The sequence below is a fragment of the Daldinia vernicosa genome, assembly GCF_022497035.1.
Source record: "Daldinia vernicosa strain CBS 139.73 unplaced genomic scaffold F5Y00scaffold_21, whole genome shotgun sequence".
NCBI lineage: Eukaryota > Fungi > Ascomycota > Sordariomycetes > Xylariales > Hypoxylaceae > Daldinia > Daldinia vernicosa.
In genome coordinates this window covers 203,410-220,174 of record NW_025953937.1, presented here as the reverse complement: position 1 = coordinate 220,174, position 16,765 = coordinate 203,410, and the positions used below count along the sequence as shown (strand labels likewise).

General features: G+C 45.9%; 6 protein-coding genes across 6 annotated transcripts; 3 read left to right on the top strand and 3 right to left on the bottom strand.

Annotated features, from left to right (window-relative positions):
• Positions 1 to 184: 184 nt before the first annotated feature.
• F5Y00DRAFT_252940 (NAD(P)-binding protein) lies at positions 185 to 1,310 on the bottom strand (the record flags this gene model as incomplete). The annotated part of the gene is made up of 3 exons (XM_048009985.1): positions 185 to 219; positions 329 to 726; positions 781 to 1,310. The coding sequence occupies 3 exons, from the start codon at positions 1,308 to 1,310 to the stop codon at positions 185 to 187; spliced, it is 963 nt and encodes a 320-aa protein (XP_047865175.1).
• A 1,322-nt stretch (positions 1,311 to 2,632) lies between these two features.
• Positions 2,633 to 5,271, bottom strand: F5Y00DRAFT_236037 (general substrate transporter). Its single transcript, XM_048007663.1, has 9 exons — positions 4,876 to 5,271; positions 4,628 to 4,807; positions 4,367 to 4,565; positions 4,296 to 4,304; positions 4,183 to 4,236; positions 3,553 to 4,130; positions 3,422 to 3,501; positions 3,206 to 3,365; positions 2,633 to 3,151 (listed from the first exon to the last, which is right to left on the bottom strand). The coding sequence occupies exons 1-9, from the start codon at positions 5,069 to 5,071 to the stop codon at positions 3,027 to 3,029; spliced, it is 1,581 nt and encodes a 526-aa protein (XP_047865174.1). The 5' UTR covers positions 5,072 to 5,271; the 3' UTR covers positions 2,633 to 3,026.
• A 1,363-nt stretch (positions 5,272 to 6,634) lies between these two features.
• F5Y00DRAFT_236036 (cysteine desulfurase) lies at positions 6,635 to 9,076 on the bottom strand. Its single transcript, XM_048007662.1, has 2 exons — positions 7,835 to 9,076; positions 6,635 to 7,649 (listed from the first exon to the last, which is right to left on the bottom strand). The coding sequence occupies exons 1-2, from the start codon at positions 8,945 to 8,947 to the stop codon at positions 7,227 to 7,229; spliced, it is 1,536 nt and encodes a 511-aa protein (XP_047865173.1). The 5' UTR covers positions 8,948 to 9,076; the 3' UTR covers positions 6,635 to 7,226.
• Positions 9,077 to 10,074: 998 nt separating this feature from the next.
• Positions 10,075 to 11,541, top strand: F5Y00DRAFT_261713 (BAR domain-containing protein; the record flags this gene model as incomplete). The annotated part of the gene is made up of 3 exons (XM_048011254.1): positions 10,075 to 10,110; positions 10,177 to 11,458; positions 11,519 to 11,541. 3 exons carry the CDS (start codon positions 10,075 to 10,077, stop codon positions 11,539 to 11,541), a joined length of 1,341 nt encoding a protein of 446 aa, XP_047865172.1.
• Positions 11,542 to 14,000: 2,459 nt separating this feature from the next.
• F5Y00DRAFT_269541 (uncharacterized protein) lies at positions 14,001 to 14,661 on the top strand (the record flags this gene model as incomplete). Its single annotated transcript, XM_048012463.1, has 1 exon — positions 14,001 to 14,661. The coding sequence occupies exon 1, from the start codon at positions 14,155 to 14,157 to the stop codon at positions 14,659 to 14,661; it is 507 nt and encodes a 168-aa protein (XP_047865171.1). The 5' UTR covers positions 14,001 to 14,154.
• A 497-nt stretch (positions 14,662 to 15,158) lies between these two features.
• Positions 15,159 to 16,635, top strand: F5Y00DRAFT_69611 (uncharacterized protein). Its single transcript, XM_048014020.1, has one exon. The coding sequence runs from the start codon at positions 15,203 to 15,205 to the stop codon at positions 16,295 to 16,297; it is 1,095 nt and encodes a 364-aa protein (XP_047865170.1). The 5' UTR covers positions 15,159 to 15,202; the 3' UTR covers positions 16,298 to 16,635.
• The last annotated feature ends 130 nt before the right edge of the window (positions 16,636 to 16,765 follow it).

Genomic DNA, 16,765 nt, shown 5'->3' with positions numbered 1-16,765 from the left:
AATATTATTGTATAGATACCAAAATGCCGAATCATCTTCTGTTCTCCGAGAACCCCCCCCCATGTCATACAAAACGAGAATTAGTGATGATAATAGCCATTATCGAGATGATGGATTCCTCCACACACACACACTGTTTATGTGCAGAATTCCGAATGACAAGTTCGTACAAATCCCCTCCCTTTCAGCCCTTCACGACAATACCTCCATTAGGATGTACTACAATGAGTTAGCAATTGTCTCTTCGAAGCGCATATGCGTTAGGTTAGGTAGTTTTAAAGTAGACCTCGTGAGATTCATGGAAAAGAGGACTCTCGATGTTACGTACACGTCTGGCCGCTCATGAACGTGCTCTCGTTCCCCGCGAGAAACACGTAGCTCGTCGCAATCTCATCGAGTTGCTCCATCGGCGTCCAGCTCCCGAGATCTTGCCCCTTTTGATCTTGCTCGCTTGCTCCCGTGGTGACGAGAGAAGGCCAGACGGGACCGATAGCCACGGCGTTGACGCGGATCCCCTTCTTGACTAGTTGGTTAGACAGCGCTCGGGTAAACGCGATGACGACCTCCTTGTTGGCAGCATAGTCTACGCGGCTAGGTGTTCCGATGTAAGCGTCCGCCGATGCGCTGTTGACGATCGCCGCACCGCTAGATAGATATGGCAAAGCAGCATTGGTGAGGTGAAAAAGAGGATCGACGTTGGTAAGGGAAGTCGCCGACCACTGCTCACTATAATGAGGTTAACTAATGCATTGTAGAGTGATTCGGCCAAGAACAGCTTACTAGGTGATATCAGCGATGTCTCCTTTCTCGTTCCTTATGGCCGCATTGTTGACTAAGATGTCGATACCGCCCAAGGCCGCTATCACCTGATTCACTAAGGCGGTACAGTTCGCTGCTTGGGTTAGATCGCTGGCGATGAGATGGATCTCGCCCTCGTTCTTTTCCACCTGCGCCTTGGTGTTCTGTGCATCTTCTTCTTTCTCGCGGGGGTAACTGATAACTACTCGAGCGCCTTCCAACGCGAAGAGAATTGCTATGGCCCGACCGATCCCCGATTCTCCCCCTGTGATGATGGCTATTTTCCCCGCGAGCTTGCCGGCGGGTTGACAGGGGGTTAGTCCAGAGTCTGAGTCCGAGGATGGGGTATGAGTCTTGTTTGGCTCCGGATTCATGTCTTGTTCTAGGCTGGATCTCGCCCGGCTATGGATAGGGAGGTCATATTTATCTTCCTGCGTGCCGCCTTGAGTTCTGCCCTGCGTGGTATCTGTAGGGTGGGCAACTGTGGGAAACGTCCCATCTGTCTTATCCATGGTAACAATTGATGATAGTTCTTTTATTCTCGATATTGTCCAAGTCTAGTTGTTTACAATCGCGTTTACTGACCGGGATTCCATCGTTTACAGGACCAGCCTAGCACTTCATATACACATCGATGCTCTTCCCATATAATACGTCAGCCTCATAGTGGGCGGTTTTCATCCGTCGCAATATCATCACTATTCCCGGTAGTACTGTACATATGCCGTAAAATAATCTTATGAATACATCATGCTGTTGACGGAAGGACGTCTCTGAAAACAGGGCCTTGGACCTCGACAATATGTACGAAAACCCCACGATACAGCGGTTAATTGAATTGCACTAGGTACATATCACTACGTTGTTTGGCGTAATATTGCTTGAGTCCGAATATTGTCCTTACGGTACAATTATTCGTAGTGACATCGTCATATAATGTCATCGGTCGCAATTCCCTGAGATCTCCTTCCCAATTTCTACGGAGCGAGCCCCGGTGTCATCCATGTACCTTCACGTTTGATGACAGAAGTAGGTACCCCTTATTCCCCTTAACTAGCTCCCGACAGACTGACAGACCATACAGCCATAACGAGATTATCTCCACAGAACTGACATACATATGGTCTAAGCCACGGAGTGCCTAGTCGACCGATTCTATTGGATATCAATTATGTAGCCGTGGTCTGACAGTGGCGTTCAACCATTCTTCTAAGAAGTTTGGTTTTCTGGCAATACATATCACGCAGGCTCACGCATCCGGCTTCTATGTACTACTCGTCTCCGCATATATAGCACGAAGAGGTACGAACGACCTATTAGGTATCTCACTGCGAGCCCCATGCGGCTCAGAGCCTTATGGAGACGCGTGGCAATTATTTGACACGGCAACTCCGCATTGTCGCCGTGCAATAAGTGCTCCAATGGATGATTATTGGTCCGCGCAATATAAAAGTTTATAGGGGTCACACTCATTATCCTAATCCAGTGCCATTGACACGAGTATTAAGAAGTGCTATTTGTGAGATAAGTTCTTCTTTCATTCACACGATGAAACGATCTTGATCCGTATGCGACCAGCGCATCCTTCGGCAAATCATATAGGCATATCATCGAGATTCAGAAGGAAGTATCCTCGGGTATCAGCCAATAGATTTTCCCCTTTATCGCCACAGGCCCCCTTTTATACACCCTTTTTATACTAATGTGCTATAGGTATTACTACCTAAAATACCAACTATTGAGAAGACCGTAACTAGATTGAAGCCCCGATATTATTTTTATTTCCATAATAGTCTCCCTAACGTCTTATCAGTGTATACGATTAAATAAAGACACTAAAATAAAAAGGTCGTAAAGAATTCATGCGAGTTTGGGAATTAAGTTGATACTTTTGGCAATGGCCTGATATAGTACCCGAGAGAGAATTATTTAATAATAAGAATATATACTAAGAGATGACATTCATAAGCTGTGGGATTCAGACCTCGATCAAAAATTAAAAAAGATGTACTCATTCACAATTGAGGGCTTTTACATTATACGTATCTCTCTAATATGTATTCAAGTTGCGGTCCCCCAAAGGGGCCACTCAATATACCTTAATTTAAGATAATATTTGAAGCCTCTCAGGCAATACTTCAACCAATGACAAGACTACCTAGAACCTCCTTTGGTGAACGAAGTATAGGGCCAAGTGAGCTATAATAATAGAGACAGCCTTCGAGGTTTTAAACTTGGTCTTTACTAGCCGTTTTGGATACGTCCACCTCCTCGTGGTGGTTGACTTCCTCATGATGGATCTGCTTCTCGACAGCTTCCGTCGCGGCGTGAGCACGCTCGTCGTCTTCGAACACTGTTTTTGCGGTTAGCATATGTTCCCAGTCAAGGAAACTTAGGGTGATCTTACAGAAGGCAAGCTCTTCTAGAGTACGGCCCGAAGTCTCGGGCCAGAGGAAATAAATGAGAATGGCCTCGACTGTAATCCAACAGCAATATACGATTAAGAACTTCCAGCCGATGCCAGTAACTGGGTCCAAACCAACAGGGTTCACGTTAGTACCGAAGAACTGCGTTCGAGTTAGCGGGATTGGTATGAATAAATGCAATTTCTCATGCGTCTTACCTGAGAGGCTTTACCGAAGAATTGGAAGATTGAAATTCCACGAGCTCTCATGGAATACGGGAAAATCTCGATAAGGTACGCTGGAAGCCCATGATTAGCAAATATTTCCCATGTGGAATCTTAGTACTTACTGTATGTCAGAGCATTGAAACCAATGTTGTAAGCTGGTTGGTATGCGTAGATCCAGAACAAGCAGAGTTTACCCGCAGCTTTTGAACCGCCCACGATAGCCTCTGCCGCGGATATGGTCCATGCTACATAGATCACCAAGATTCCAATGATCGACGTCAAGTACATTGTTCGCCGGCGGAATCTCATTACCAGAAGTGCGGTCAATACCGCACAGACTAAACCCCAGACCTGGTTCCCGATGTTGTATTTGGCCTGGAAACTAGGGTCCGTGAAGCCGATTAGGTTAAGGATATCGCCCAAGTAATAGGAGATAACCACGTTTCCGGACAGTTGCGACATAACTCCTACGAGAGAACCTATAATCACACGCCTTCGGTTTCCTGCTGAGCTGAACATGTCCATCCAGGAGCGCTTCGAATGTTCCATCTCAATATCAATAGTAGTTTTAATCTCGGCCATTTCCGCCTTGGCGAACTCCGAATTCTCGTCACCCTCGGCATGGTATGTAACTAGGACTTTGAAGGCTTCCTCATATCGCTCCTTGCTAATCAAGAATCGAGGACTTTCGGGTAGGAACCTAGGAGGGGTTAGCAAGGAAGACCGTGGCCAATAAGCTACGAGAATCTTACAGAATCAAGGCGACTTGTAATAGGGAGGGCGACATTTGAAGGAGAGAGGGAGCTCTATGATATACGCGTTAGAACAGTCGGTAGTTTAATATAATGTTAGGGCATCGATTCACCTCCAGGACCTAACGAGAAAAGCATGTTAGACTTGGCACACGACAATAGAAATTTATAACAATAGACTTACCAGTCCGATGGGATTTGCTGAGTTCCATAGGTTACAGACGAAGCCACGATAGCGCCGATAAAGTAGGCCGCGTTGAATAGGGATGTCAGAATAGCACGCTCTTTAGGATACGCAAGTTCTCCGATCAAACTTGATCCCGCAACAATAGCGTAGGGAAGTCCGAACCCAATGATAAGCCGAGAGACAATATACATCGCGCCTTCGATCGTAGTCAGTTTGAGGGAACTAGGTATAGCAGTCCCATGTTACTTTTCCACATACCGTTGACAGCGAACCCCTGAATCAAGGACCCGATGATCATTACTACGCTACCAAACATCACACACCATCGTCGACCCAGGTTGTCGTTGAGGAGCGGGATGAAAGGAAGACCGACCACGGAACCGAGCGGTAATGCCGAGGCCAAGATGCCCTTGTAACCACCTGTTGGATGTCCGAAATCTACAATCCGTCCGCGATTAGCTCCCGTTCCTGACCATTCTGGCCTTCTTTTGTTGCCCGAAACTTACAGTTACTCCACGCGGGAACTAGCTGGACGGCGTTAATAATTTGCGAATCGAACCCGGAGGTCATTTCGATTCCCATCAGACACGGAAACAACATGAAGTACAAGTAGCGCAAATTCCTCTTCTTGTGCCATGGGACCGTATCCTCCATCGCCATGCGATGGACGATATTGTCCGTCTGAACGCCGCCGCCAACCATCTTGTCGAACTTTTTCTGACGAACCGAAAATAATTGACCGGGATTAATTTTCGCGAAGAGAGACGAAGTCCGATGAGGCAGACAAGTTCCGGTCTCTAGACTCCAGTGCTATCCATATCCATCCTACAGAGTCGGGCCATGGTGATGTGCTCGCTCATATATAATAACCAAGGCTTTTAACTCGGACCGATTGTTCCAGTAGGATTCGGCGGTTAATAAGGCAATACCAGCTGATACCTAGATTGCGCGCAAATCACGAGAGGTCGCGAGTAGCTATAGCCATTTTTCTATTTAGCCGCCAAACCTGATCCCCAGACCCTCCTCGTAAAGTACCAACCGAAGGGCACAGCAAATGGAGACCCCGGAATTTCATGACTTATGGTCAGACAGGCGGGCTCCCATTGGCTTACTAGGTTCCATCGCCACGTTCCATTTCTCCATGATCGAGGTCGTTCGAGAAAAGGCCCGGAACAGTAAGATGGGCCCCCGCAATATCCCACACAACATCCGCAATATCCCTCGCCGTGGGCGCTGTGGGCGTTGTGGGACGGATACAATATCTCGCCCGGATTCGAATGTGTTGATATTAATGATAATTATGCATGATATATGCCGACTTCAGCTCCATAACCCCATGAGCAGGGCTGCCATGCATAACTCTCAGCCTGTCACAGCTCAGCTATCACCTTGGCATCAGGCGAAGGGCCGTTTTGGACCCGGCTCGGCGGATAGTGCAACCGGGACTCTATATCGTTCCATTATAGACTCTGCTTGGGGGTGTTGTACAAATATGGATTTGCCGACTCGATGGACTTGTAGGTACATATCAAGAACTTCCGGCAACCCCTATTTTCTTCACCTAAGCTTTGTAAGAGTTCTGTACTAGGTAGGTACCTAGCTGGAAGCACTTTTGTTGCGTTTAACTACGTAGAAAATATCTTCGAAGGTTAGGACAATTGTCGTTAGTTATCTTGAGTCTTCACATATGTATATACCGTGCCGTACCGACATGCGTCAAAAGACATGTAACCTCGCCTAAGCAAAAGCCGCCTTTCGCGATATTCAACTGGGGTTACGGTCATGTAGTCCTTCGGACCTATTGCCATCGGATACCCCCACACTTAACGTTGTATAAGATAAATAGGTATTCATATAACTAGTCTTAAAGCAACAATGCTCGTAAGACGTCAATAAGTAGGATAGCAAGTGGAGTTGAAAGTATAACGACTTAATTATTGTTAACAACGTGAAGGTCAACTCCGAAAGTCGTTCTTTCTTGGATAGACTGAATACTTACCTGTCATGCTACTCTAAAATGATCTTACTGTGATGGTTTTTATATTAGCTTAGGAAGAGACAGCAGCCTGTTAAGCCATCCTAATTTCTACCCTCCTAAGCTAGCGTTAATACCTAATCGAAACACATTATCCAAGTCTCGTATACCAATGCTGTTTATACATGTTCTACTCGCAGCTAGTCGTATCAGACAGAGGCTGACTCGAACGTATAGATACTTGATTAATAAATATAACAATTAAATACTTCGTTTTAGTATTTTACTTTGCTCAGACTGTCTTGTAATTACTAAAATAAAATTGGTTTATATGGTATACTGGCGAGTTCTTGATCTCTATTCTAGCGATACTCCTCGTAGTTTTTCTTTGGTATAGTTAACCAACACACAAAATGTGTTTATTAGGTACCAGTCCTGATAATAGAGCCTAAGACAGCCCCAATCCAAATGCATCAAAAATATGACATCGTATTGAAAGACCTGTACATATCACGACTATCTCAACCGGAAACTAATTTACTCGTGAACTCATATTCAGCATGCCATTTCATTTGGTATCGTTGAGACAAGTATGCCCGCTGAATTTTCCAGTGGCCCTCCCTAAAAATAATTGCATTCCATATGCGACCCGGAACCGCATGCGTGCTCGCAAGTAAGCGGCGAAGTACACGATAAACCGCCCTAACTCCTAAAATTACAAGTGAGAGGATACTATCGTCCTCGGCGTCCAAAAGCGATTGTGAAATAAGTACCCAGGCATAGAGCCTAGTTCGACGTATTCATCCACAAATGATAAGACCTCTTTTCCTTAGATGCGACTAGGATTAAAGAGTTCGGTATCCAGAGGGGTCAATGACATTATCAGTGCTGGCTCCATTGAATTGTATTCAAGTCGATGCCCTCCTGTACGAGCTCCCATAGGGGACTTAATTCTCGAAGGAAGGTGACTCTTTCCTGAACGGCTTTGAGGACGTAATCGATTTCCTGTTCTGTAGTGAATCGACCAATGCCGAACCTGATGCTGCTGTGTGCGCTCTCATCACTGTTGCCAAGTGCCCTCAAGACGTAACTTGGCTCTAGCGAAGCAGATGTGCAAGCACTGCCTGATGACAGCGCAATATCCTTCAGAGCCATAAGAAGCGACTCGCCCTCGACATATGCGAAGGAGACATTGACACATCCAGGATAGAAGCTTTCGGGGCAACCGTTTTGAGTCGCATGCTCTAAGGCCAAAAGTCCCTTCAGCAGCCGATCGGACAATGCCTTGATACGTTTCGAGTCATACTATACATCAATTAGTCGTGAGACTTCACAAAGTGATCAATCAAGTAGATATGTAAAGGAAAAATCAGACACGTGTGCTTCGTCTCAACATAGCGATTCCGGTCAAGGAGCTCAGAAAGCCATGCATGTATTAAGCGGTTCATCATTTGGAAATAAGAAAAAAAGGATACAAATGGGAAACTTACTTGTAACTCTTCTTGAGCGATGCGGCAGGCCTCACCAAATCCTACTACCAGAGGCGGCGCAAGAGTTCCACTGCGTAGGCCACGTTCCTGGCCACCGCCGCTGATGATAGGCTCTAACCTCACACGCGGTCGTCTCCGGACGTAGCAAGCGCCAATACCCTTAGGGCCGTAGATCTTGTGTGAGGAGATCGACATCAAGTCGATATTCATCGCGTTGACATCTAAGGGAATTTTGCCTACAGCCTGGGCCCCATCAGTATGGAAGAAAACCTTCTTCTCGCGGCATAGTTTGCCAATCTTTTCCAGAGGTTGAATAACACCAATCTCATTGTTCACAGCCATGATGCTAACAAGTGCCGTTGTTGGTCGAATTGCAGCCTCTAGTTCCTTTAAGTCGATCAAGCCATTGCTTTGGACCGGTAGGTATGTGACTTCAAACCCGTCATCCTGAAGATGTCGACAACTGTCAAGAACACACTTGTGCTCTGTTTGGCTTGTGATGATGTGGTTCTTCTTGCCAGACCGGCCAAAAAATCTCGCCACACCCTTGATGCTCATGTTATTGCTTTCGGTTGCGCCACTAGTGAATATGATTTCCTTAGGATCCGCACCGATCAACTTAGCAACGTGCGCTCGCGCTTCCTCAACGGCCTTTTCACTTTCCCAGCCGTATGCGTGTGTTCGAGAGTGGGGATTGCCGTAGACGCCAACGAAGAATGGCAGCATAGCGTCTAGAACTCTAGGATCGACGGGTGTCGTAGCTTGCATATCTAGATAGATAGGCCGTTGACCTTCCTCTAAAACGGTTGCCTCCTTTAGCACTTCGGCCATGGGGCTAACTGTACCGTTTGTGAGATTGTCGGAACCTGGCATGACAAGCTCTCCCTTCTCATTCATGAAGTCCTTCTTGTCTAACCTGATAGCCGTCTCGACATTGACCTGAGCATTATCGCGTTTAGTTTCCGACACATAGCCCCTTCGGACGACCTGCGCGGCAGTTACACCTGCTGCTTTTGATATGGACGGAAGTCCTCGTAGAGGAGTTGATGCGACAGACTGTTTTAGAGCGAGGCGTGAAGCCTGTCTCAGTGCTGAAGATGCCACATTCGCCATGATGGCATCAAACGGAAATATGCGTTTAGCTATTAAAGGGAATATGAAGAAATAATTGTGTGTATGAGAAGGAGAAAGATGGTGGAGTTGTCCTAAGCTTGAAGGCGAATTTGAAATCAAATATCAAAAGTTCACGAAAAAAGATCCGAAGCTCGGCCAACGGCGATTTAGGCCTTTGAGCTCGGGGATAGCGGAAACGGAAAAACTAACCTAGAGTAATCTTGGCGTTTGATTGGATGAAAACGGCAACGATACCCAATCTTTGGTTTATCAGATCATGCATGTTACGTAAGCCTTAGTTCCACAGTGACACCTGCCCCTCATCATTCAGATGACGTTAGCGAGCTCTTTCTTGTCTTCTTGGCATTAGAATGAGAAAGGAAAGATTTAGGTACATGTGCTGTACACTGCCCGCTAAAGTCAACGCGGTGATTCGGGTTTAAAGATTCAGCGCTAACCGATCCTCGGATATCCGGCAAGCGGTCCAATATGTAGTCCGTACCTAACATCAGGTAGACAGCGGGATTGGTTGTATCGGTTCTGGTTCCGCGTATCATAATGTTTACTAAGATTTTCAGCTGAAGTTCACGATACAGTTGTATCAAGTACCTACCTTAAATACGCTAAGCCGCATAGTACCTACCTATGTATTGTAGGTACAATGCTTAAAGTTTCCACATGTTTTAGAGGCTTTTAGGTCCAAGCCACATACGCTGATAAGTTGACGGATCCTTCGCGAAGCCGAGCTGATGATTTAAAGCACTGCCACAGCAACGACGTCGTCAGTGGATGAAAACGACCTAAAAGTCACTAAGTCAGGTTTACTACAAGTCACTTCTACATACTTCGCTACTTTACTACTTTACTACTAATTTCTGCCTTGCTAACCGTCACCTGCTGCAACCTCTACTTCGCCCTTGATACTACTTTTCGCTTCTCAACTAGTTATTCAACTATTCAACTATTACCTCACAATCTATTAGTGCAGCATTGCTCCCCCCTGAGCACTACGCGGTAAAGACTACAAAGGAATATTCTCATCCCGAATCAATACCCCCCACTAAACCACCAAACCATACATCACAATCAGAACCACTACAAACAGGTTGTTTCAACCTCGCAGAGCGATGAGCTTCCGAGGTTTCCAGAAAAGCGTCATCCGAGTAAGTAACAATGCGCCTAGCCTCAAAAAGAAACATTGAAACTAATTACAATTCTCTAACCCATAGGCGCCGCAACAATTTAAAGCCAAGTTCAACATTGGCGAACATTCAAAAGACCCCGTATTTATCGATGCAGAGCGACGTTTCCACGAGCTCGAAGTCGAAACCAAACACCTCCACGATGAGAGTAAGAAGTATTCCGATGCCATTAACGGCATGCTCAACCACCAGATCGAGTTCAGCAAAGCGATGACCGAGATCTACAAACCTATATCAGGTCGCATGTCAGATCCCGACTCGATAGAGGTTCAAGGCAACCCCGAGGGCATCCGCGCTTGCGAGGAGTATGAGGCTGTCGTCAAAGATTTACAAGAATCGCTTAAGCCCGAGCTTGAGATGATCGAGTCGAGGGTTATTCGCCCCGCGAATGAATTACTTGACGTACTCAAGGTCATCAGGAAAACAGCTACAAAACGTGAACACAAGAAGCTCGACTACGACCGACACAATGCGACACTCAAGAAAATACAAGATAAAAAAGAGAAGAGTGCAAAGGACGAGAAGGCCTTGTGGAAAGCAGAAAGCGACGTCGAGCAAGCTACCCAGGAATTCAATTACTTCAATGATCTCTTGAAGGACGAACTACCTAAGCTGTTCACCCTTGAGCGCCAATTCATCAAGCCGCTATTCCAATCATTCTACTATATGCAACTGAATATCTTCTACACGCTCCACGAGAAAATGCAACATTGCGATATTGGATATTTCGACTTAACACTTGATGTAGAAGAGGCATTTGTGAAGAAGCGGGCAGATATCCTGGAGCAGACTGAACAGTTAACCATTGTTCGATTTAAGACTAGCGGTCAGAAGAAGCCACCCAAGTACGCGAACAAGCCAGCAGCATTAGAGGCGGGACCGCGCCCTGCTGGATTACTCACCGCAGGCACATCCACCTCATCCGCACCGAGCCCAACATCAGTTAAATACGGCCAAGAGTCGCAGGCAGAGCTTGTAGAAAATCCCCCTCCGCCATATTCCGCTTCCGCTTCCGCATCAGCAGCCGCCTTTAAGTCGCCACTATCACCACCTCTAAGCAGCCCTAAATCGCCAGGGCTAGCAGCGCTTGCAGCGGGGAAGCCAAAACCCCCTCCGCCGAAACCTAAGCCCAGCCGACTTAGCGGCGCGCCAGCCGTAGAAACAGTTACCGCTTTATACGATTACTCAGCCCAAGCCGAGGGTGATATCAGTTTTAGGGCAGGAGACATAATAGAAATCGTTACCAGAACACAAAATGAGAACGAGTGGTGGGTTGGCAAGTGTCACGGTAAACAGGGCCAGTTTCCCGGTACGTACTTATCTATTATACTAGAGGTTGTATACGATTCAACTAACTATTACGTGGTAGGAAACTATGTGAGAGTAGGCTAGAGATCTGCCTTTCAGCCATCGAGATGCTATAGGTGATTTCACTTACAAGACGATTGATAGAACAAGTCTACCAGTGGTAATTAGGAACTAGGGCATGATACAGCTCAGCCGTATGGCGCTGATCCATCAGACGGCAAGTATCTCGAGACTTCAGGGGGTGTCTTCGTGATAGCACTAGTCAGAAAATCTTGGGCTTTTGCTGGAAACTATGCTGGACTTGTTGGAATGGAGGAAGATATAACAAGCAAGCAGTTGGAATGGTCAGTTCAGCAATCAAATCGACGACTCCCAATGAAATAACCTATGGGAACATTGGACAACGGGCCGTAATATTGCTAGTCCTTGTATGTTCTCTTCCCTAAACCGGACCGGTAGCATGATAATCATCGTATCAGAAGCCAAGTCAGGCAAATTCTAGTTATACCCCTAGTACTCGGAAGCGAATGTTATATTGACTTCAGTTTTGTCTTACAGTGTATGCCTCCCAAAGTCTAAGCAGGTACCTGAGGTATAAATTTAATCTTGTAGGATTGGATTATGTACCTATCTATAAATATCTAACTTAAAGACTGTCTCGATAGCATTCGTACCTTACCTAAGTACCTGATCTAATCAACCAGCTAACCTAGAGCTATTCCATTATCTACGGCGGTAGGACTCGAGCTAAATGCGACGGGCCGCTGCGGTCTAAGGGAGGCACCTTTATAGCGCCCGCCACATTATTGGATGAAGTGATAGCCACACGAGCTAGGGGCAAGTTTACAGTGTGGGAGAAGTATGTAAACGAAACGTAATTATTGGCTTTGTCTCGAGGTAAAATAAATTATATAATGGGTGGTTTTGATTCGATTTAGGTCTTCTAGAGTCATGATACCAATAGCGCCTAGTCTGAAACTACTTGTTACAGTAGGTTAGAATGTGCAAAATGTGCTGTAGATGCCAATAACCTATCTTCAGCAGTGGTAAATAGTCTCGTGGAGTATATTCAGGAGAAACGCCAATAATGTGTAACGTTGTGATAGATTCGGCGTACTCGAATAGGGAGGAAAGCCAACTAAACAAGGATAGGTACACCAAGACTTGTAGTCTGCTGTAACCAATTCTTCTTCCACGTGGATACCTTATTTATAATATTGATTGCTTGGTACCTATATCGTGTTAAGTTGCCAATGTTTTACACTAGAAGTGCTCTCTCGACATGGACATAGCATCACCAATATCACTATCTTTTGGGTTCTTGAAGCCTAACATTATTCTTGCAGCAGCCATTCTCCTCACTACTCTGGCTTTGCATTTCCCCTCTAAGCTTCGTCCCTTTTTTCTTCCTCCAGCATGCTTTCTCGCCGCTTGAGAAGTGTTCATGTATAATTGAGATTGATGTCAAAACTAGATACCTTGTCAGGGTCATATCTCCCCGCAATTTGTAGGATGAACTTAAGATCCTGGGCGTAGATCCCCCAGGTCTCGACCTATATACCGAGCGATCTTGGCAGAGATCCCCAGATCTCGGACCAGGGGTAGGGATCCGCTCAAGTTTGATGAATTGGTAGTATATTACGTTATCTCTACCTGTATGCTTGACGAGGTTAAAAGGGGGACTTCTAACTATACCATAGAAACAGGTAACTATTACTATGCCTCTAAGTGCAACATTGATGTGATACCGTGCCATCTCAATTTACAAACATCTTACGAGCCAAGCATCTTGTGACTACCTAGAGTAGAGGTAAACCACCGTGGTATCTACCGGGAAGCTAATAAAGCTCCGCCTCAGAATCTCAAGATACTAAGTAGATACGCTTACCGACCGGAGTCAAAATATCGTGGCTACATATCTTGGAATACAATTGGCTTGAGCTTAACTGGTGGTTCATGTGCAGCCGCCGATCCGGGGTAGAGCTACGTACGCCTTCGAGGGTTTGATTTCTAGCTGAAGAATACCTAGTCCTATTGCAAAAGACATTGATCGGCTTCCTTTCTTGAAGAATCTAACACATCTCCGATATATAGATACCGTCGAGCGTGTCCGCGACGATTATTAGACAGGGGTTCGTGGGGAATAGTTGTCCACCCGACGCAAATCTCACAAAGCAACTGACCATGCAACATTGATGCGTAGAATATCCTCACATCCAACATCAACGAATTACGACGATCTAGAGAGTGGGAGAAACTAATGATTGGGGCAGTTCATGGGGAAGGTACCTATGCTGTGGGGTTTGCTCATCTCCCTGGACATGAAAGGGTGTGCGGTTAGGAATAGAAGTCTGAAGATGGCCCTGATGCTGGAAATCATTGTGCTTGACGGCAAGGTCCATAGTCTCGTCGACCTAAGAATTACACCGGTTTAAACCCGTATATATATATACCTATATATATATACCTATATATATCAAGACCGCCATCGCCACATTTATCGACGACTTTATATCAACAAGAACACCATCAGAAACTCGCAGGAACGAGAATCCATTCAAACGCCATTCCTTAGTACCTACCCCTGAAGACCTTTAAACCCAAAACCAAACAACAACATGCGATGCTCAACTCTCGCTGCTTCTGCCATTGCCTCCTTTGCATTCCTGCAATGCATCGTACACACCGGTTCCCCTGATGGCGATCGGCATCTCAGCCGCGACGGCAGAAGCCATAACCTCCGGGCTTACAGCGGGCACGATCGGCGCCGCTACCACCGTCGGCCTCGCCTGCGGCACCGGCAAATGCAACAACAACAACAGGCGTATTAGCCGCGCCGCGTTTATTTATGCTTCCAAGATAGCACACGAGATCGCCGAGCAGCTAAACATCCCTGCCGACGGAGACGCACAAGGAATCATCCCGCCACCGCCTACAGCTCCCGAGGGAGTGTCGCAGTTCGATATCGACGCCTTGAACGCGAATGTCACCATGAATGGCCCCGTAGGAGATAATCACATTAGGGTTGAAGGCCTTCCCCAAATCTGCATGGTTCTGAGCACTATTCTTAGTGGCAAGGTCTATGGCCCTCAACCTGTTCCCTGCGGCAATGCTTGTATTGAATACGCGGGAATGTCGGTGGATGAATACGAGAGCATTCGTCATATTCTCAATACGCAAGTGCTGAAGAACGGCGAAACTTGAAGTTGCGTCGGGTTAGGTATGCTTTCAGGGGCGGTATGTTTCGGTGGACGCGAACAAGTTTCTATTGTTTTTTGTGTGTTCCAATAATACCTTGGACCTCCGGAAGGCCCGAACTTGTTGAATATTGCTTTTGTTATATTGTTGTTGATAAACAATTGTTTTCATCGACGCATAAAACTACTATTGAAGATGTTGTCTGCTAGAGAACATTACTAAAAGTGACATATCAGATACTCATTAACGACACTATATCCGAACAATTTAACATCCACTAAATAATTGCTGATTTTCTTAACATTTCTTTGTGGCTTACGTAGTTCTTGATAAAATGAAATTAGATTGTGATGCTATTGTTCATAAATATGTTCTAAAATCAATGAAATTGTGCGCCTTCTTCGTATGTAGATATAGAGTAGTGTTGGCTGACGTTCTCTAAACCATGCATATTCATTTCTTGTCAAATCATTGCAAGTTACTTGTTACTAATACTTTTACTCTCTGCTTTACATTCGCCTTTACTAACACGAGTTGGCCCGAAACAATGTCTAACACATACAGCTTCGCCGCGGCAAGTGCTGCTGGTCAGATTACCGGCCGGAGGGTCTTTTCAGTATCGAGCCCTAGAGAGCACCATGAGTCTGGCCAAGGTTTTGACTTTTCCAGGCCCGATAATTTGAGTCGAGCTTTTGCCGTCGAGAGCCTCCAGTTTTACCGCTCAAGCATTGTAGAACGGGAGGCTATATATAGGTCGTTGTCTGATTGTCTTCTAACATATAGTGAAGAGTTTAAAGAGGTTGTTTCGCTTTGTGTTGGCAAACCAGACGGTGTGTTTGCTCATGACCGTCAGTTTAAACTACCCGATAAAGTCGATGCCGTTCGTCAAGTAGTCGCTAAGAATATGAACCTGTTGGACGGTAGCTTCTACAGCTACAAGCCCATCTTTAACAGGGTAAGGAAATCGCTCTACTCTTTTTGGGTTGTGCCGGTAGATGGGGTTTGGGTTCTGATCGTTATGTACCTCGTGAACTACTACGATGAACAAAAACACGCGAACCGCAAAATGAGCGTATCCAGAATCGACGGGGAGTCAATCACTGCTAGATTTATAAGGGTCTATGATGTCGTCGACGAAGGCAGACTCGAGAGGCGGAAGAGAATACGAGAAAGACTCCCGACCATACTCAAAGAAGGCGACATCGACATCCCAGATATCGACGGGAAATACCCGTCATTTGCGGGGGTGGAAGGGCTTCCCACCTTGTTTAATCGCAGCCATGAATCAGGTCTGCTCATTCACATGCTTGTCGAGCATTTGTTTGAAAGGCTTGAAAACGTTGTCCAAAAGGAGAAGAACCCCTATCTCGGAACGATCCGGCAAAGGCTTCATAACCGTTATGAGGAACCATTTTGGTCACCCATCCGTCTGCCCGCGAATCCAGGTACACTATATAGGGCTCGTGGTCGAATGATTGGGAACCTCATGACTGGCATGAGCGGTACGAATCAATGGCAAGCAACAGCGGCCATTGAATTGCCTGATTGCGAAGTACGTATGGGAGGCGGTTCGTCGTCGATCTTGAATAGTCTCAGCCTAGCTGAGGACGTGCAGGGCGATGGGAACGAAAGTCTGATATAGTTGGCAGTTAATTTGATGAGTGATTTGGTCAGTCTGGTATATAGCTTGGGTTAAATATGGGCTTTATTGGTTCTGGTATATGTAAGTGTCTAGGTTAAATACTCTTATCCAATTGGAAGTGAAAGTGATACTTAGGTTATCTTAAACCCTTAAGGCACGCCTTTTTAGAAATGACGTAACGTCTTCAGCCAATTAGCGCCTCGGGGAACCGAATCCGCGAACCTGTCTGTAGTAAAACAAGGGCTTTTAGGATAAAATCCGGAAGTCGCGAAGATCCAACAAACTTGTCTTACGTCTCTTTCATTGTTGAACCTTTCTTGTTCTACTATGTACCTAACCTTTGCGGCACTTACTATGTACATAGTAAGTCACGAGTCACGATAAATACTAGTTAGTACAGATATAGATCAGGGGCATGCTGATCATTGCCGTCATCGCCCAACTCTTTTGCTTTAATCTCCGACCGCT